This window comes from Saccostrea cucullata, unplaced genomic scaffold (assembly GCF_032062105.1).
Source record: "Saccostrea cucullata isolate Sc308-1 unplaced genomic scaffold, CSIRO_AGI_Scuc_v1 ctg10279, whole genome shotgun sequence".
Lineage (NCBI taxonomy): Eukaryota > Metazoa > Mollusca > Bivalvia > Ostreida > Ostreidae > Saccostrea > Saccostrea cuccullata.
In genome coordinates, this window is record NW_026924482.1 from 1,316 (window position 1) to 23,940 (window position 22,625).

The following is a 22,625-nucleotide window of genomic DNA, read 5'->3' on the forward strand; positions in this document are numbered from 1 at the left end:
CCGTTTAAAAATTATGGCCAAAGTAAAAATTTGGCATTTTTGTGTAAAATTGGACAAACTCCAAGGTAAATGTCAAAAGGTCAAATTTGGTGGTACCCAAAGTAAGGTCTTGTCACAAGGAATATACATATTAAATATGAAAGTCATAGCTCGAATAAATGAAAAGTTATGATAAAGGTTAAGGTTTTTGCGGACAAACAAACCGCCAGATAGACAGACGAACATACAGACGAACATGATAAAACTATATACCCCCCGAATCTTCGATAACGGGGACATAAAAAGAAATGGTCTTCAATTAACTTTTCATATTAATATACATTATAAAGAAGATTACAACAATGAAAATGTTTGTTCTGATTTTCATATTAAATTCTCTGAAAATATATTCAAAACTGAGTAAAAGGGTGGAGTAAAACAAGAATTAAGGTAGAACCTATGTCAAAAGTCTTTGTCACAAGATTTTCAAACTTTTCAAAATGATAAATTAGTACTTGCTTATCAATCAGTTAAGATATCATGATATGTTTCCTTGTTTTTTAATCTAGAACAGGCTGTGAAACTTGGTATGGTATTTACATACTGCGACTTCACATTTTCAAATATTTTGGGGGGTACTTGTCATAAAGGGAATATGAAAAATCACAAAAATACTTCTTCAAACATCGTCGTTTATAAACTCTTTTAAGTGAATAATATTAAACAAAATTTTATCAAGAATAATTTCTTTTTTATTCAATTAACATAAAAGGTAAGTCCACCATTAACAAAAATAGTCAAATGAACTCTATTATTTTTAGTCAATTATTCACCCTATATTTGTAAATATTTTTTTAACGTCTTTGTCACAATGTTTTCACAATCTTCAATATGATGAAGAACATAGCCAAATGATAAAAAAAAAATGATTAAAATATATATACCTTTCCCCTCTAACTAATGAAAGATAGACTATTTACCTTTTCTCATATTTTTGACCTTTTTGCACTTACACGGGATTCAATAATTAAATGACTGTTTGGGGTTACTTTCAGATTAAATATTTATCAAAAATTGTATTTTTACTTTAAAAAGATCATATTTAATAGAAAAATTGTAATCAAACACTAAGAATATGAATAGGTAACAAATAATTGTTAAAAGGAATGCACATCATTTCATTATAGATATCACAAAAATGTACAAACGATCGCACGATCTACAACACGTACATCTTTGACTTAGACACATTTCATCAAGATATTACGATTTAGCTGGCAACTAAAGATTTCTTACGATTTATGCATTCCTTCAAAATGGTTACATACCATTAATTCAAATTATTACGAAAGTTGTATATACATTGTAAGTTCATTACACTAGATAGTCTTGGGTTTGTCAACTTCAGGTCTAGATCTAGTAAATAAAAGGTGCCTACATATTTTCTCTTATTCCAGAAATATATTGCCATTAAGCATTATAAACCAAAAATATATGAATTGAATCAAGATTATGTTGGCATGATTGAATTCTGTGAATTTCAAAATGCAGTGTTTTCTACCATTTTTATTGAAGCTGTCAAGTACGGAAAAAGTGGCATTGAATTAATTGATATGACGTCTGAATGGGTTAGCACAGGTTTAACACATTTACAAGTTATGATGTCATACGAAGTAGGTTCTACGTTAAAAGAAATGTAATGAATACTGTGTGCTAAATCAAAAGTTTATGTCTACATGTATAGTTTTTGCATTAGAATGACTGTGTATTTTACACTAGCCCATAGCTTTACAGAGCATATTTGTAGGCTTATACTACCCCACCCCCTTTCTTATTTAGGAGGAAGTCGATATTGAACAAAAGCAAAAAAAAAAAAAAAACACCCATACCTTTATTTTTCTATAAGAAGGAATTAAAGATAAGCTAAAAATAATCTACTATTCTACTAATTTTTAACTGTTACTTTGCCACAATACTTTCAAGTATACCTCCACCAACATTTAAAGTATGCTTGAATCATGGCGAAGTAAATTATGATATGATAGTACTTGTGTTTAACTTCATTTCAATAAGGCTTAACATCATTTCAATATTTTATCTAGAGCATCTTTCAGAATTATTGAAAGGTATAGAGTTTTATTTATATTTTTGCTTTTCATTTATTATTATTTTTTTGTTTTGATTTAACGTAATGTTCTTTTTTTGGGGGGAGGGGGTAAAAATTTCCTCCTCTTTCATTGTCAAATAGGATTTGCCAAACTTAAACAAACTAATAGTTGAAATGACGGAAAATTTAATTTTTCCTATTAAAGAATATTTAAACCTGATTTTTGCATGGTTTGATTTCTAAAAACAAGTGGAATATCATTCTTTAAGCGAACATTATAAGGAGGAATATTAAAAAGAAATTTTATTTACTTGACAATTAAAGAATCTCTTTTCAAACACAATTTTAGCATTGAAAGACTACGTGAATCTCTTAATTATTTCATACGACTTTTTGTATTTTTCTGGTTACAGAAAATGTAAAAATTAGTTTCCCTGTAAAAAAGATATCGAAGAGTGTATATTTTGTATCACTTTAAAGGGGGTCATTTTTCAATGGGGGTCATTATTTTATAGGACTAACATATAAAATAATGACCCCCTTGGACCTTTTTTCTACAAAAAATGATTTTTTTCTACGGTTGGGGGTCATTTTTTCTCGTTGAAAAATGACCCCGCGGTCATTATTCGATGGGGGTCATTATTCGTCTTTACACCGGATGTGAAGGGGTTAATATAGGTGCACAGTTTCACTCCTTCCCGACTTTTATGTCGGTCTTTCCTTTCTTCACATTATAAGAGAAACTTCGTAATTCAGTAATTTAAAGACAAATGATACAAACTTTTTTTTTTAAATGACAAAAAATCAGCAATATCATATAGGCTGATTTTTACCATTTTGCTTTTTCTGATAAAATTGACCTGGTTTGGTTTACTTTTCTAAAGTTTATATTATACTAAAAGCACCAGGTTAACATATTCTAAAATTTCTTTTCATCTGTAAACCTTTACTGAGTGTGTTTTGTCCATATTTGTAATTTTAATCAAATTGTACTTATAATTTCCAAGTAGTCTGTTTCATTTTCCAGTTCTTAGGAGAAAAATTCTTCTCCATTTTCTAAACTAGTGACATGATATTAAGTCTCCAACAGAGAAAAAAATGTTTGTATCATCTGTGCTAAAAGGACCAGAAAACATTTTCATTTGTACCAAACAATAATGCCTTATGCATTCCTGTAGGAGTGAATTAAAGGATCAACATATTTGATCACACTTAAGCAATAAAATGTTTTCTTTGATTGTTAACTAGTACAGAAATGCATATCGCAGCTGTTGCAGAAAAAATACATAACCCGCATAAGCGGGTTAAGTAATTTTTTTCTGCAATAGCTTCGACATTGGTTCCTGTACTATCAACCAAAGAAAGACATTTTATTGTATTATATTTATATCTGTTTAAATGATCATTTAAAGTAGGATTAAAAAGATTGATTATTGTATTAATAATGCAAAAGTCTTTGTACGTTTCATTGATGGAACAGCCAAGAAATCTGTACAAGTGACATGCCTAGTGTAGTTTATGCACTGATTAACGCAATGGGTTTCTTAAGAAATATAGGAGAAAATATTAACCACTCTTTTGAAAAAAAGATAGTTGATAGTAGAATAAGAAGAATTTTCACTGTACAAACTGTTGTTGTAGAAATTGTGGCTTCTATAATTTCAAGTTCACTGACATACATCGAGCTATACTCCTACAAGTAAGAGCCTCGGTTAACGTCCCTACGCTCCTTATATTCCTCACCAATTCCAAAGTATCTCGCCGTGAACTTCTAGCATGCTGGAGTAATATCGAGTATAGAAATTCATACTCATTCCTGTATGTCTTGGAAAAAATATGTAATAAAAAAGCATCCGTTAATCACTTGTGACCTTAAATTTTATTAGGTATGTACGAAAATTTACAAATAGACCTACCTGCAGTTCCTGAGAACCCAGACACAGTGAGTTTGTATTTACTGTCTTCATTCCCGACATAAAATGTGGAGTACTGAGCGTATGCTTCAGCGCCATCAAAACTTTTCAACTCAACCCGGATTTCCCGGTCTTTGTTCTTTGTCAACTTATAGATTGCGTCATTTCCTTTAGAAATATTTTAAAGAAATATCTTAAATTCCAAATTCTTGCTTAAATTCCGACACTGCGTTAAGATAGGCACCTTATAATGTCAATACATATCAATAAAGCACTTTTTTGTGCGCAATAAATATACAGTTTTTTCAATGGGTGGCACTGTAGCTCTCCGGTCTATCAATATATTTTTTTTTCGAAGAGCTACAGATCTGCAGCTAAGTTGATTCGATATGCAAGAGCATGCTCTAAGTATAAATAGTTTCTAAAACGAGGTGAATTATTAACAAGCAAGTTGATGAAACAAGAATATCAGCAGTCTCATTTAAAGTAATCATTTCGTAAGTTCTATGGTAGAGACAATGAATGACCTTTTTAGCAAATACAATTTATCATTGAGTCAAATGCTGACTGATGTTTTTCATACCAATTATTAGTCCATCGTTTATGCACAGTATTGACAACGGATTTTTCCATTATTTCCCGATCAAACCGGTAAGGGTAGCCTAGTGGTAGAGCGTTCACTGAACAGTAGGCCCGTGTTCGATTCTCCTTTGCGGCATACGTAAGAGTAAAAATAGGTAGTGACTGTTCCTTCGCCAAGCGCTCGGCAGTAGTAGTGAAAGTCACGGGTCTTTCGGATACGACCTTAAAAATGTAGGTCATGTGTCACGGTATGCATTGGCATGATAAAGAACCCTCACTGCTCAATGGCCCTGAGTGCTGAGTATAGTTCTAAATTAAAAGTCCTTCACCAGCATTCGGTGATTTCTCATTATGAGTGAAAAATTCTCGAGAGGGACGTTAAACAACATACAATCAATCAATCAATCAACCGATCATGACAAGGAGTACACGGCGGGTGTGACCGGTCAGCAGGGGATACTCACTCCTTTATGACACCTGATCCCAACTCTGATGTTTCGAAGGTCTGTGTTTGCTTTGCTCCTGTTTTGTATTCTTTTATGGACTTTGATATTGGATACTGTTCGTTATCTCCATATTCTTCTCCATTTCCTTCATTTAGATAGACAAATTATAATGTAAATGTTAAATAAACTAAACTCACCAATCCAGTAGTTTGTAGAGGATTCCCCAAATCCTTGTTTATATTCTGACCACGTCTTGTAAAAATCTGTAGATCCGTCTTGTCTTCTTTGTATAGCCTTTAACAGATTAAATGATGTTTAATTTCTTTTGAATGATTTTAAACGTAAGTAATTGACGACGTGTTAATTTTATTTGAAAAACAGATTTAGATTCTATGTTTCGTAAAAGAAACATCTTAAAACACTAAGTAATTTTATTTTCTTGGGACAAGGAGTGGACTTTTTTGTCACTTTTTAACAATCTTTAGTTGTACTCATCGTCCACCCTCCTCCATCTGTACTGTCACAGTAAAGAGACCTTACTACTGAGGCTCACACTCACCGTCCACCCTCCTCCATAAGTTCTCATGTCACAGTAAACAAATCTTACTACTAAGGCTCACACTCACCGTCTACCCTCCTCCATCTGTACTCATGTCACAGGAAACAGATCTTACTATTGAGGCTCACACTTACCGTCCACCCTCCTCTATCTGGACTCATGTCACTGTTAACAATCCTTACTACTAAGGTTGACACTCACCGTCCACCCTCCTCCATCAGTACTCGTGTCACAGTAAAAAGACCTTACTACTGAGGCTCACACTCACCGTCCACCCTCCTCCATCTGTACTCATGTCACAGTAAACAGAACTTACTATTGAGGCCCACACTCACCGTCCACCCTCCTCCATCTGTACTCATGTCACAGTAAACAGACCTTACTATTGATGCTCACACTCATCGTCCACCCTCCTCCATCTGTACTCATGTCACAGTAAACAGACCTTACTACTGAGGCTCACACTCACCGTCCACCTTCCTACATCAGTACTCATGTCACAGTAAACAGAACTTACTATTGAGGCCCACACTCACCGTCCACCCTCCTCCATCTGTACTCATGTCACAGTAAACAGACCTTACTATTGATGCTCACACTCATCGTCCACCCTCCTCCATCTGTACTCATGTCACAGTAAACAGACCTTACTACTGAGGCTCACACTCACCGTCCACCTTCCTACATCAGTACTCATGTCACAGTAAACAGACCTTACTACTGAGGCTCACACTCACCGTCCACCCTCCTCCATCTGTACTCATGTCACAGTAAACAGACCTTACTACTGATGCTCACACTCACCGTCCACCCTCCTCCATCTGTACTCATGTCACAGTAAACAGACCTTACTACTGAGGTTCACACTCACCCTCCTCCATCTGTACTCATGTCACAGTAAACAGACCTTACTACTGAGGTTCACACTCACCCTCCTCCATCTGTACTCATGTCACAGTAAACAGACCTTACTACTGAGGCTCACACTCATGTCAGAGTAAACAGACCTTACTACTGAGGCTCACACTCACCGTCCACCCTCCTCCATCTGTACTCATGTCACAGTAAACAGACCTTACTACTGAGGCTCACACTCACCGTCCACCCTCCTCCATCTGTACTCATGTCACAGTAAACAGACCTTACTACTGAGGCTCACACTCACCGTCCACCCTCCTACATCAGTACTCATGTCACAGTAAACAGACCTTACTACTGAGGCTCACACTCACCGTCCACCCTCCTCCATCAGTACTCATGTCACAGTAAACAGACCTTACTACTGAGGCTTACACTCACTGTCCACCCTCCTCCATCTGTACTTATTTCACAGTAAACAAGCTTTACTTTAGAGGCTACCGTTATCATGTATACTCCATCAGTTCCCTTTAAACTCGGGTATTTCCGTAAAATATCCCAGCAACTATGACAATTAATTGAAAGCACTGCAAAACAAAATGTGTTTAGATGTAAAAGTGATTTATTTAATTTTTAACATCCACTAATAATAAGTCAGTGATTGATTTGTTGATTGTATGTTGTTTAACGTCTTCTGTTGACAGAAAAAACCCGCAATGAGTCCAAAATATTGGTCAGGAATTTTATTATATAGTCATTGCTATTGGATTATTGGGAATATATTCGTTTATTTTAACGGGGTCAGTTTTCCTGGTTTATTGGGGGGGGGGGGTATTAATTTATATTTGAGGTTGTAAGATACATGTATACTATAACGTGATTTAGTACTTTGTAATGTTGACATTTATTGGAGGATATAAATGCGTGTGTACCTCAAAAACACCAAAAAGTAAATATTAATTGCGATTTTGAGATTTCACAGTATTTAATCTTCTATCTTTAATCTTAATATGAAGCAAAATCGGAACTTAATAAAGAATTTAAATGTGCGAGTAAGGTTAAGATATTTGAATTTTCTGTGAATCTATATTGATTTTAAGAAAAGATCTGATAAATCTAAAATGAGTAGTTTTGCAAAGTTTGGCTTCAGTTATCAAAATATATATACAATAATTCTTCAGTTTTTTAATTAATTAACTTCCAAAAACTAGCTTCAACTTAATACTTAAAATATTAAATAGAATTTACAATGATATTCTGTACCTTCTGACAAGGACCGGTTCAATTCATTCAGAACCTGCCGATCGTTGTTGAGCGTTTCATTTACAGACACTGCAAAACTCTCGAACTTGTCCTCCATCTTTTTAATCTGTCTGGCGAGAACTTCTACGCCACTGATCTGTAATGTCGCGTTCATTTCGCTCATTTGATCTTGAAGAACCTCAATTCCTTGACTAAGTCCTCGATCATTGTTTTCCAGAACCAAACTTTTATTTCGAAAGCTATCATCAAGTTCTTTTATTTTTACGAAGTTCCTGTTTACTTCTGTTACATGGGATTTATTCAGAGTGTTTATTCTCTCAAATGTGCTCATGTCCGATGACTTCAATGTCTCCATGTCTTTTCGAACACCTCTTTCCGTTTGTTTTATAGTATTATTTAACAAATCAAGTTGTTTTTCAAAAGCTGCATTTTTCAAGGTTTGTTTAAGATTTTCATCGTGGAGAGCTGAAGTCTTACTTTTTATTTTCTGATCAAGATTTTGAATTTCGTCCTTTGTCAAGTTCCTATTGTCATTCACCGTCCCATACACCGTCTTTAATTCCTCTTTAAGTTTGTTGTTTTCTTCCTCCATATTTTGACTTTTAGTCTCCAAATCCTTCAAGTCCTTTGTCACCTCACTAAGCTTTGCCTTCATAAGTTGTCTATTGTTTTTGTTGTCTATGGCATCCATCACTAAACTTTGTATTTTTTGTACCATAGAGAAGCGTACCAGACTGTCCTGATTCAGAATGTCACGTAGGACGTTGGACGCTCTACCTGACACGTTACTGGGTAACAAATTAGATTTGTCTGATGCTTTTTCAGGTAATGGTAATTGTCCAAAGGTCCTGCACGCGTACATAGAGAGTATTAAAATAAATATTCGTTGACACTCCATCTTTGTTACTTATGCATAAGAGGGCATTTTCTTGGTTTTATATTGTGCAGAACTGGGCGTAAGTTATCTACGCGATGATTGACGAATTGAGATAAATGTGTTTTACCAAAACGATGAAACTTTCAATCTTTGTTTATAATGTGCAGATTGAATAAACACATATCAAAGACGAGGTACACTAATGTTATGTTTTCAGTTTTCTACTTTTTTATGAAAACATTTTATCCTGGATCTAATCACTAATATTTACGTAATATCCGAGTCAAGTTAGTTCAAATAATAATTTAGTTCCTAATTGAAATCCTGTTTGTAGACTTTTAAAGAGACCCGGGTCTGAATCATGAGTATTTGTTTATAAATTAAAAACATGATAAGTAAGCATGAAACGTGAACATTTTTTGGCAATTACGAAACGAATCATATGTATATCCTCAAAATCTTTAAATGCTCTCTTTCTCTCATATACTTTCACAAATATCTCTTTTTCTTTTAATTGAATTGGCTTTCCTTTTCATTTTTTTAGAAGTGTCTACATGTAGACTGCTTTGTATGATGTCGCATCATCTTTGAGAACTTCAATTTATGTATTTATTACACGGTTATTGTGTGTTTGATGACCAAACTTTTATTTTACGCAACATTTAAAATTTGTCATATCTATGAGGTTACCTTTAACAGTGCCTATTTGATATGCATTCATATTTTTATTGTCATCCACTGACCAAGTTTGATATAGCATTATTTTGCTTTTCATCCCATATACTGTAATCTTTTTACTTTGCTACGTCTCTTTTATTATATCGTCCCAAATGAACGCCCCGAACGAAGTCGGGGACGACATATTAGGATTGTACACATGTTTTTGTTTTACTGGCTGTTTCTTGGAGATGGCTGGGACAATCAACCCAAACATCTGTATAATGAGAGAAATAAAACATAAAATATCTGCAATGTAAGTTTATTAAAAAAATCGTTTTTTTTCTATAATGTCCTTAATGATACGAATTGTTATATTAGTTTAGATTTATCATGCTTAAAAATTATGTGTGTTTGTTTTAATATCTAACTATTTTCTACACTCGATCACATCTATATCCACTGTCCTTTGATAGTACAATAGATATTCAAGAAATAATCTGTCTGCATTTTACCTTTGAATATAATTCCATGCTGAAATGTAAAGAAATGCTATACCTTTTGACGATACCAATTTCAATTCATTCACATCCTCAGCATTCTCCTGTGTTTCATTGTAAGGAACCACAATACTTTTTAACATGTCCTCTGTCTTTTCCACCCTCTCGACAAGGTCCACACTGCCCTGTATAGTCACATTCCTTTTCATTCATTTTCTCTTTGAGAACCTGAATTTCTTTTGTTAATGCACGGTCATTGTTTTTTAGGACCACGCTTTCATTTCTTTCATCATCTTCAAGTTCTTTCATTTTTCTGAGATTGCTTTCAAAAGTGATAATTTGAGATTCATTCAAGGTTTTGATTTTTTCCAAAGTCATATTTTTATTGTCATTTACTGAACCATAAATCGATTCTAATTTGTCTTGAAGTTTGACATTTTCCTATTTCATTACTTGGTATTCTAACTCCAAATCCTCTAAGTCTTTTGTCACGTCGCTAAGTTACGACTTTATGACTTTACTATCAGTTTTCCTGTCGGTAGCATCCATCACTAAACTTTGTATTTTTTGTACCATAGAACATTTGACGCTTATCGGTTACGTTGTTAGGCAACAAACCATTCTTATCGGAATTCTTGCCCTCGGTTAAAGGCATAAGGGCAAATATTCCATTTACGCAGTAAGTGCAAAAAGAGAATAAAGCATAGTACTTGTAGAATCCCCATCTTAGCAGTTGCAGTTGATGAATAAAGAAACTGTTTAAAATCATTGTAGCACTGAGTGTTGACCAATTAAGTAAGAAATACAAGTACGTAGAATATTTTGTTTTTTTCCGCCGAAAATATGGCTGATGCTTGATATACATTTACCCTGACAATAGATATTTTGTCTCAACTGAAGAGTATATTCCGACTCTACTTTCTTGTACGTAAAAGTAATTTAGCTTCTGACCTCATTAGTCTCTAATGCATTTTATCTTCAATAAAAACTCTTGATTCGAAATTTAAAAAAAAATATTAATCCCCAGAAATATCAATTGCAAACCTTTATTTTGGCAATTGAGAAAATCGTTAAGAAGGGATGGGCCTTATTAATCTATTTTCTTATATAAATTATGAATACTATTTAGCGATTGAGGGGCAATATGGAAATTATCTATCCCTTTTTAATTTCCCGATCATGATAAGGAGGGAACGACAGGTTTCACCAGTCGACAAAGGGATAATCACTCCTATAGGGCATCCAGTCTTACCTCTGATGTCTTAGAGGTCGTGTTTCTACTCCAATTGTGCATTGTTTAATGGACTTTTGAGTTTGAATACCGTTCGTTATCTCCATAAATTATATTTTCAAGTGGTACTTCACCTTATACCAATAGCGTCCTTTCTTAAAAGAAAATATTTAAAATCATCGTTCGGATTTAAATGATTTTAACATTCTTAACCATCAAAATGAATTTAAATTACCATTCAGCAGTATATCAGAAAGGTAGTGTAAATCAGACATGGATAATTAAACTCCAAGGAATTTTTTATAAAAAACTCCAAGGAACTTTTAGAAAACTTGATATCACATTTTATCAAAGTCAATAAAATCAAAACTTAAAGGCATTTCAACACTTTGTACAATGATCCCCCACGAAAAATTAAAGTCGAAATGTTTCTGACATCAATCACAGTTGCTTATTCAATAAAAACTCATAAAGACACTAAACCTATCAGTAGTTTTATATGCACAATTATTATATTAAACTCTAATAAGTTTGATCACAAAAGAAAGAAATGTAAGGAGATAACAAACAGTATTCCACCTCAAAATACCATAAAACGATACAAAATAGGAACAAAGCAATCACGGACCTCCAATACATCAGGTGGGATCAGGTGCCACGGAGGAGTGAGCATCCCCTGCCGTCTGGTCGCACCCGCCGTGTGTTCCTTGTCATGTTCGGGAAATAACAGAAATAACGGAAAAATCCGAAATCAATTCAGTGTATAAATTTTTGACTAACAATAAGTATGAAAAACGTCAGTCAGCATTTAACTCAATGATACAGTAGATCACTAAATATTCGCGATAGCATATTTTCACGAGATTGCAATCAACTCTTTATAAGCGAGACAAAATTTTCACAATGTATGGTTTTTGCTCTAAATAATCTAAGGAATGTTAATATACGAAGGAATGAAATTTTTGCGAGTAAACTTTCTTGTGTTATTACCCTAAATAATGTCTTCGTAAATGAAACATATGGCTATAATGAACAGTATTCAAAATCAAAGGTCCATAAAACAATACAAAATAGGAGCAGAGCAAACACAGTACTCCGAAACATCAGAGGTAGGATCAAGTTTAATGTTTAAGTAACGGACAAGTCATTTACTATTTAAATGGGCTGAAAACATTGAAAACACGATAACCTTTACACAGAATACTAGTAAGCCCGTTGTTTTCACTCTCTTAATATTTAAAACCTTCAAAGACTGCATCCTCCCTTTCATGTATGAGCTATGACAGGGGGTCCGCCATATCATTTCACTCACAAAACTTGTCTGTTGACAAGCTTTATAACACTGATGAAATTAAATGTTAAATAATCCTACACGTTCTACATACATTACAAATGTATAAATAATACATTTACATTTAATCATTTTCAGAAATGCTAAGAGATAGTGAAAAATTTTTATTACCTTTTCATGCATGTATTTTATTTTATGTTCCGAGGTTCATTCTACATACATGAAGCTTGTGCGTAGATATGCTTTAGGCATTTTATTATTTTGTGTTTTTATAAAAAAAAAATTATTTAAGAAACATGTTTACATGTGCATTATTTATTTATAATTGCTCAAATTAAGAAATTAAGAATTTTATAATTTTATAAATTTCTATTTAAAAAAAACAGATAGTATCTGTCCATTGCACCAGTCTTAGTGGGATAAGCAAATACTCAAACGTTGCATATACTGTTTTGAATAATCATCATTATAAAAATGATAATTTTATGATGTTTCATGATACATTATTTAATTCTAGGTTTTGTATCTGATCATCATCACAGTCTGTTTTAATGCTTCCCATACTTTCCACTGATGCCATACTGTGTACTGATCACCAGACACACCAGACTGTCCGTACAGTCCGTTCATGTTTGCATACGCACAGTACCTGTACCACCAGCCTCCGTGGTATGATGTAGCACAGTTACCACCACGACTATGCATGTCATTATCCTGGTCCTTTGTTGTGAATTTATTTCCATTGTTATAAGTCAAAGCGTCACCTATAACAGAGTATTGATAACCTTAAATTATCAAAATATCAATTAAAGTAGAACAATTATCAAAAAGGTACATGTTATTGTCCTCTCTATTGAACAACTTCTAAATGCCTTTAATTAATTTGTAGCGTACAAAAGCGAATAAGTTCTACCTGCTGTTCCTGAATACCCCGATACAGTGAGTTTGTATTTACTGTCTTCATCCTCGACATAAAATGTGGAGTACTGAGCGTATGCTTTGTCTCCGTTAAATCTTTGTAGTTCAACCCGGAGTTCCTGGTCCTTGTTCTTTGTCAACTCATAGATTGCGTCATTTCCTTTAGAAATACATGTATTTTCATTTTGAGAAAGTTATACTGTTTTCCTTTGAAATGTTTTAAGGAATATGAGTAAAATTTTAATCGAGTTTTCAAGAAAGATCTCTGAAGAATATTTCAAATCTGCATGGATTTCTCAGCTAAAAAGATTTAATTAATGAATTTCTATTAATGAAAGCTTACATGAACTTGGTGAAGCTTTCTTTTCAAACGAACTTCATCATCGTAATTCATGTACAAGAATATATCAGAGTAACAAAACGTTCTTAGGTACATCCCATATTGCTACATTTTTATTTTGTTGAATGTTTTTACAGAATTATTTGTTATTTGTTTTTTTTTATCTGAATCTGAGTCAGTTTGTCTGTGTGTGAGAGGTAGGGTGAGTGAAAGAGTGTGTGTGAGAGTGTGTGTGTGTGTGTCTACCAGCGTTGTACTGGACTTTTACGAGAAGCGCTGACTTTCACAATCGACGCTTACTTTTACACAGATTAAATGTACGGGAGCTCGTTTTTAATATAAATATTGAAATAAACAGTTGGTAATTAGATACGATTAATTTGGTCATTTAACATTAGTTTACTCTTAGTTAAGTATAGTTACTGTATATTGTATTTTTTTTAAGTTTTGACTAAAGTAAATAAAAACATTTTTACTATAAATTTCAAATAGATATATGTTTTATTATCTTAATATCCTACAACCATTTTTCTGACGTCTTTAGTAAATTATAGTTAACTATAATATAGACAATTTTTGTTATAGTTGCAACCGCCCTTTTTAAAACCCCTACACAATCCACAAATTGTTGTTTTAGCTCTCTATAACACATGTTCATATTGTATACCATGTAAGCGCTCTAAATACAATTTTTACTTTTAAATTTTTCTTTGGCTAGATTATACGTAGGAGGAAAATGCAATTGACTAAATAATCCATGAATTCACTCTATCTGTTGATTATTTTAAACACATTTGATATAGTCTTGTTTGTAGTCATACCGGTATTAATTTTCCTTTTCTGATGTTTTGTTCGGGACAAAACTGCAAATTATTCACTGCATTAAATTTAATGACAAGAGAATTTTGGGTGTGTATTTTTTGACTTGATTGGAACCCCCCCCCCGCCCCCTAGAAAAAAAAATTCAGGATCCGTGCGAGTTCATATATGAATGATTATAATTTTAACCCAAAAGTGAATACAATGACGTATTGTTACAGTGTTAGATTTATTAATTTATTTAATAAATCTATGATATATTTCATGTTTTTAATTTGTAAATAAATGTATTGATAAAGAATATATAAAGGTCACCAAAGGTAGAACAGGTAGTACCTGTACTTAATTATTATTGCCTTGGGGTATGAAAGTTCTGGTCTTTGGTCTTTGGTTTGAAGTATACATGGTTTTCATTGGTTTGGACATTGTAAGGTTGTGTTTTATTGGTTTACTTATTTTTCCCTCCAAAAGTTGTTTTGTTATGGTCATTCTTTGTCCAGTCTTTCAGTAGAGAGGGCCATATTCATAGATTTGATAATTCAGACTTTTTGACATTTGACTTAGACGATATTTCTCTCTATTAAGGTAAGCTAATATTTATATACTAATTCTAATATGATTTCTAATATTTGATTTAACTGTAAAGTCTGTAATTTTGCCAAAGTTAATTCCATAGCACTTTCACGGTTAGAATCTGATTGAGAGATAGAATTTCTGAGTAACTGTTTTATTGATGCAGATAGTAGTTTTTATTTAAATAGATATGTAGATATTTTTATGATAGGTTTACTTATGTAAACTATGGTAATTTGTAGTTATATGATATGATCTGGACCTTGTGAGCCATACTGAGTCAGACACTCTATTGATTGGGAGAGGCTCAATCCCATAGATTGGTATGCTATTATTGTTTTATATATTTTATGATATCCTAAAAGAGTAAAGTCTGTGTAGACGTTATTGTAACATGTAGATCAATATTGTTGTATAAAGGTTTTATGATTTTTCAAAGAGTATAATATTGAAAGGGAGCATTATTCTATTTTATAATGTGTAATGTGAAGAGTTACCTCCCTTTATGCAGCGTATCTGTTAACCGCAAATTGTAGTAACTATATTGATACGGATATGTTAGAATATTTTATGCTATGTATTTATTATTTGTTATTATAAATTTCAGGGCATTTTCCTTTATCCTGTTTCCTATTTTCCATTTCTGTGTTCATCTGTATGTGAATAAATGGAGATGTTATGAACCCTGAAACGGACTTACTTATACTTCTATTATAACTAAGAAACCGTTACAGTATGATCAGGAACACATGGTATTGTTAATTACGCATGTACGACCCTTGTGTTTTGAATGATCACACAAGCAGTAGCCTATACTATAATTTCAATCCCTTAAAAATTGAAAACTTAATATTCATTGTTTCATGACTTTCCGGATTAAACAATACTTTATCAATACTGTGAATACAGTTACAATAGTATTTCCCCCTATTTTCTCGTAATTTTTCATTTTGAAAATTTGACTTTGTGTAGGCCTCAGAACCGGAGGCTGGGGGCATCTTCCGGAAATATGATGATGAATGATGATGAATGCCTTTTGCTAGGTGACAAAATTTATCCAAACTGACATCCAATCCAGGCACGTAGCATCGTTTTTGAAATTAAGGGGAGGGGGCAGCCTGAGATCTGAGATAATTTATTTGACTTACCTGTTAAAGTTGAAAAGCAAAAAATAAATAAATTAATAAAAAATTGCCCAAACTCGAAAGTAGGAGAGGCAAACTTTTTTCAATGCCAACTTCTTTCAGTAACAATTTTTCTTTACATTCAATATAACATTTCCCTAATATCGACTTCCTGTAGTATCAAGTTTGGGGGAGAGGGGGGGGGGTGAGGGGCAACCATCCTTTTAATGTACATTTCCAATAGTTAAAGTAATGTTGGGGAAAAAAATGCCCCCCCCCCCCCTTGCTACGTGCCTGCAATCACAACCCCTTTCACTATACATGGTAGGGGTGTTATAGATATAAGGAAATTGTCAGAAATTGCATGAATAGCCTGATTTAAGAAGACGTGTACGGTAGAGCGCACAATATGTAAAATCAAAACGTAAATATTTGAGTAGTGTGTGGAGAAAACGTAGATATAAATTACGACGAGTTTTTTTTTAAATTGTATATGGCCTCATTTATAGAAGACATTGAAAATAAAACATTTTATTATAATTTTTTTTTCTTCAATCAATATAATGAGTATAAGTTTGAAATTTTAAAGTTATTTTTAATTGAAAAGTTGATGCTTAGATTGGTATGATATATAGCTTCATTTATTTGAAACACTAGTTACTGTACTTTTAGAATTTTCGATCACTTTTTGGTAATATGTCTTTTGTTAACTGAAAACGTAAAATCACTTCTTTTCTTAAAGAAATCCCAATCAATATAAATGTTAACGTCTCTATTTGAGGGAACAAATTCTTATACTGGACGTAAAGAACATGCAATCAATCAAGCAGACAATAATTTTCATCGTGTGATCGTCAACTTTAAAATTCATCTTCGATCGTACTTTTATTTTGGATTTAATTATATCCACAGAATAAATGAATATTATCAATTCTGTGCCTCCTTACATAAGGCAGGTTTAAATGTAAATGTAAGCGTCGATTGTAAAAGTCAGCGCTTCCTGTAAAAGTCCAATAGTATTATAAACTTATATATATATATATATATATATATATATATATATATATATATATATATATATATATATATATATATATATATATATATATATATATAAACTCAGTTCATACATCAGTTTTACCCATGACCTTGTACAGAGAATTTTTATAGGCAGATGGCATGTTGGTGTTCGGTGTTCTGGATACATATTGTTTTAATCAATTGATGTTTCACATGCCGGATTTGGGAAATTCTAAATGTAATAGTAATATTAATGTGATGGATAACTTTGAATTGAAGTGTATGCAAAAAAACTACATTATACAATTATGGACTTTTTGTAAGGGAGACATCACCAATTATCAGGTTTGAGTAGGGTTGATTCAAATTAATTTAAATGATTAAATAATTGTATGTTGTTTTACATTCCATTTTAGAATTTTTCAAGTTTATAGAGACATCACCATGTACCGGTGAAAGAGTGCTGCATTTTATCTTTACTGGTCAATCAGGGTCATTGAGTAGTTAGGGAACTTTATCGTGCGAATACCTGTCATGACTCGGCGTCTCTCTGTTTAAGATCTCATCGAAAACAAAAGGTCCATGGGCCACATCGCTCACATGAGAAGCTTAAACCACGCTGGGTTTTTTTTTACCATATTTCCCTCTTGTAATACATATTGTGACAACACCCTACCCCACTGATCATAATTTGGACAATTTGAAATCTACACTATCCCTGGAAGCTTCCACATAAGTTTCAGCTTTTCTGGTCCAGTGATTCTTGAAAAGAAGATTTTTCCTTATATATTTCTATGAAAAACTTTGAATCCCTATTGTGCCCCCTTACCCCGGGGTCATGATTTGAATGATTTAAAATCTCCACTTCCCCAGGATGCTTCCACATCAGTTTCAGCTTTTTTGGACCAGTGGTTCTTGAAAAGAAGAGTTTCAAGGATTTTTCCTATATATTTCAATGTTAAACTTTGATTCTTCATTGTGGCCCCGCCCTACCCCGGGGGGTTTCAGCTTTACTGGCCCAGTGGTTCTTGAGAAGAAGATTTTTTAATGAGCCCAACCTATTTTTGTCTTTTCTTGATTATCTCCCCTTGTAAGGAAACTTGACCCTTCCTTTTAAAGGAACTTGGACACAGATTTGAAGTTAATATTTTCTGTATAATATCACAAATTATATATTTTAATAGCATTTCACACAAAAATTAATTAAAAATCTCATTTCATTCAAAAGATATTAAAACTTTAAATTTTTGATTGACACATCTTTGCACTTTAACAAATTTTAACTTTATTCTGATTATTTCTTAATCCTTCGGAAAAGTGGCAATCTTGTTGTGTATTAATGAGAAATATTAAAACTTTAATCCTGAAAAATAATTTTATTCAGAGTAGAAATGTTAGAAAGCAAAACTCCTTCACAAGTATCGTCATTCCGAGCGAAGTGTTGTGCGCAAATCGATCACACTCGTGTTATGTATACAGTTTTTGCAAACAGGGCACGAGCTCTATTTTTGTTGATGTTTACAATTCATCGGGTGCGTTCATTTCAAGTCTGCTTACCACAACTGCACGGACTGAGAATACATTGTGTGTTTGTTTTGCTTTCGAACATGTCTACTTTGAGTTTTCTGGATTATAGTATTAATATTTTTCATTTTTACACAACAAGATTGCCACTTTTCCTAAGTATTAAGAGTAAAATAAAAAAAATTGAAAGTGCAAGGCTGTGTCAATCATACCCGCCAACACATTTAAAGTTTTTATAAGTTTTAAATGAAATAATTTTTTTATTAATTTTTGTTTGAAAAGCTATTAAAATATATAAGTCGTAATATTATAGAGAAAAAATTAACTTCAAATCTGTGTCCAAAAACCTTTAACAATTTTCATTTCCCTTTACCCAAGGATGCTTTGTACAAAGTTTGGTCAAAATTGGCCCAGTGGTTCTTGAAAAGGCAAAATTGGTTGAAAGTGATAGGTAAGTTAAGACTTGTATTAGAAAATAGAGCATTGCTCTATTCTTAATACAGTTTTAGAAGATTCGAAAAATCTTATTATACACTGTATTAAGAGTGTATACACAGTAAGATTTTGTATTATAATATAAATCTTATAAAACAAATCTTCCCGTGTACACCTGCCTTTAGATTGACGCCTTATAATGTAAATGTTACATGAGCTAATCTAACCAATCCAGTAGTTTTTAGAGGCATCCCCAAATCCTTGCTTATATTCAGACCACGTCTTGTAAAAATCTGTAGACCCGTCCAGTCTTCTTTGAATAGTCTAAAATAATAATTAATTTTTTTTCAATTTGATTGAATACCAGTAATTGAAGACCTTAATGTAAATATTTCAAACACATACGAATCGATTTTATATTGTGTTAAGGAAAAAAATCAAAAAATTATAGCAATCTTAATTTTTCTTACCGTCCAACATCCTCCATCTGTACTTATGTTACAGTAAACAAACCTTAATACTGCGGCTCACACTCACCGTCCACCCTCCTCCATCAGTACTCCTGTCACAGTAAACAGACCTTACTACTGAGGCTCACACTCACCGTCCACCCTCCTCCATCAGTACTCATGTCACAGTAAACAGACCTTACTACTGAGGCTCACACTCACCGTCCACCCTCCTCCATCAGTACTCATGTCACAGTAAACAGACCTTACTACTGAGGCTTACACTCACTGTCCACCCTCCTCCGTCAGTACTCATGTCACAGTAAACAGACCTTACTACTGAGGTTCACACTCACCGTCCACCTTCCTCCAACAGTACTCATGTCACAGTAAACAGACCTTACTACTGAGGCTTACACTCACTGTCCACCCTCTTCCGTCAGTACTCATGTCACAGTAAACAGACCTTACTACTGAGGTTCACACCCACCGTCCACCCTCCTCCATCAGTACTCGTGTCACAGTAAACAGACCTTACTACTGAGGCTCACACTCACCGTCCACCCTCCTCCATCAGTACTCATGTTACAGTAAACAGACCTTACTACTGAGGCTCACACTCACCGTCCACCCTCCTCCATCAGTACTCGTGTCACAGTAAACAGACCTTACTACTGAGGCTCACACTCACCGTCCACCCTCCTCCATCAGTACTCATGTCACAGTAAACAGACCTTACTACTGAGGCTCACACTCACCGTCCACCCTCCTCCATCAGTACTCATGTCACAGTAAACAGACCTTACTACTGAGGCTCAAACTCACCGTCCACCCTCCTCCATCAGTACTCATGTCACAGTAAACAGACCTTACTAATGAGTCTCAAACTCACCGTCTTCCATCTTCCATCAGTACTCGTGTCACAGTTAACAGACCTTACTACTGAGGCTCACACTCACTGTCCACCCTCCTCCATCTGTACTCATGTCACAGTAAACAGACCTTACTACTGAGACTCACACTCACCGTCCACCCTCCTCCATCAGTACTCATGTCACAGTAAACAGACCTTACTACTGAGGCTCATACTCACCGTCCACCCTCCTCCATCAGTACTCGTGTCACAGTAAACAGACCTTACTACTGAGGCTCACACTCACCATCCACCCTCCTCTATCTGTACTCATGTCACAGTAAACAGACCTTACTACTGAGGCTCACACTCACCATCCACCCTCCTCTATCTGTACTCATGTCACAGTAAACAGACCTTACTACTGAGGCTCACACTCACTGTCCACCCTCCTCCATCTGTACTCATGTCACAGTAAACAGACCTTACTACTGAGACTCACACTCACCGTCCACCCTCCTCCATCAGTACTCATGTCACAGTAAACAGACCTTACTACAGAGGCTTACACTCACCGGCCACCCTCCTCCACCTGAACATCAGTATTCATGTCACAGTAGACAGAATCGACTACTGAGGCTCACACTCACCGTCCACCCTCCTCAATCAGAACTCCTGTCACAGTAAACAGAAATTCCTACTGAGACTCACACTCACCATCCGCCTTCCTCCATCTGTACTCATGTCACAGTAAACAGACCTTACTACTGAGGCTTGCACTCACCGTCCACCCTCCTCCAATAGTACTCATGCCACAGTCAACAGACCGTACTTCGGAGGTTCACACTCACTGTCCACCTTCCTCCATCTGTACTCATGTCACAGACAACAGACTTTACTACTGGGACTTACACTCACCGTCCAACCTCCTCCATCAGTACTCATGTCACAGTAAACAGACCTTACTACTGAGGCTCACACTCACCGTCCACCCTCCTCCATCAGTACTCATGTCACAGTAAACAGACCTTACTACTGAGTCTCACACTCACCGTCCACCCTCCTCCATCAGTACTCATGTCACAGTAAACAGACCTTACTACTGAGGCTCACACTCACCGTCCACCCTTCTCCATCAGTACTCATGTCACAGTAAACAAACCTTACTACTGAGGCTCACACTCACCGTCCACCCTCCTCCATCAGTGCTCATGTCACAGTAAACAGACTTTACTTTAGAGCCTACGAATATTCTGTATACACCATTTCTTCCCTTATAAGACGGGTATTTCCGTAAAATTTCCCAACAACTACCACAACTCATTGAAAGCGCTGCAAAATAAAATGTGTTTGGATTTTAAAGATTATTTATTTACTTGTATTCATGTTAACAATTTAGACTCCACTAGTAATCGATCACTCATTGATTAATTTGTTAATTAATTGTTTGTTGTCTAATATCTTCTGCTAACTGACAAAACCTGCGATGAATTCAAAATTTTGCTCAAGAATTATTATGTAGTCATTGCCACTCGATTATGGGGAATATATTCATTATTATTTTTATTTTACCGCGGTCAGTTTTCGTGGTTTATTGGTCGTGGTGGTGGGGGGGGGGCTTATTGATTTAAATTCGAGGTAGTAAGATATACTAGAACGTGATTCTGACATTTCTTGGAGGATATGAAACGGTGAGTAACTTTATGCCTCGAAAAACAACAAGAAGTAAATATTTAATTGAAAATTTGTGATTTCACAGTATATGATCTTCTTATTTTAAATATTCAAGCAAAAATGGAACTTAAATGATAAAGAAATTGAATGCGTGAAGAAGTTTAAGATATCCGAATTTTCTGTGAATTTATACCGATTTTAAGAAAATATTTTATATATTTAAAATGAGTATTGTAAAGTTTGGATTCAGTTATAAAAATTTACAATATTACACGATAAAATGAAAATATTGGGGAGGGGTTGGTTTGATCAGTCTTTATTTGAAATCTTATATTTTCATAAAAAGGATAATTCTTCAATGTTTAAATTAATTAACTTCCATAAACTAGCTCCAAACTTAATATTAAAAATAGATAGAATTTACAATGATATTCTGTACCTTCTGACAAGGACTGGTTCAATTCATTCAGAACCCGCCGATTGTTGTTGATCGTTTCATTTACAGACACTGCAAAACTCTCGAACTTGTCCTCTATCTTCTTAATCTGTCTGGCGAGTAATTCCTCGCCACTGATCTGTAATGTCGCGTTCATTTCATTCATTTGATCTTGGAGAGCCTCCATTCCTTGACTA

General features: G+C 34.2%; 2 protein-coding genes across 2 annotated transcripts; both read right to left on the reverse strand.

Annotated features, from left to right (window-relative positions):
* Window positions 1-3,715: 3,715 nt before the first annotated feature.
* Window positions 3,716-5,770, reverse strand: LOC134266527 (ficolin-1-like). The gene is made up of 4 exons (XM_062748752.1): window positions 5,721-5,770; window positions 5,225-5,321; window positions 3,999-4,167; window positions 3,716-3,902 (listed from the first exon to the last, which is right to left on the reverse strand). The coding sequence occupies exons 1-4, from the start codon at window positions 5,745-5,747 to the stop codon at window positions 3,740-3,742; spliced, it is 456 nt and encodes a 151-aa protein (XP_062604736.1). The 5' UTR covers window positions 5,748-5,770; the 3' UTR covers window positions 3,716-3,739.
* A 7,006-nt stretch (window positions 5,771-12,776) lies between these two features.
* Window positions 12,777-22,607, reverse strand: LOC134266528 (ficolin-1-like). The gene is made up of 5 exons (XM_062748753.1): window positions 22,432-22,607; window positions 21,505-21,650; window positions 19,244-19,340; window positions 13,177-13,341; window positions 12,777-13,027 (listed from the first exon to the last, which is right to left on the reverse strand). The coding sequence occupies exons 1-5, from the start codon at window positions 22,592-22,594 to the stop codon at window positions 12,777-12,779; spliced, it is 822 nt and encodes a 273-aa protein (XP_062604737.1). The 5' UTR covers window positions 22,595-22,607.
* Window positions 22,608-22,625: the final 18 nt, after the last annotated feature.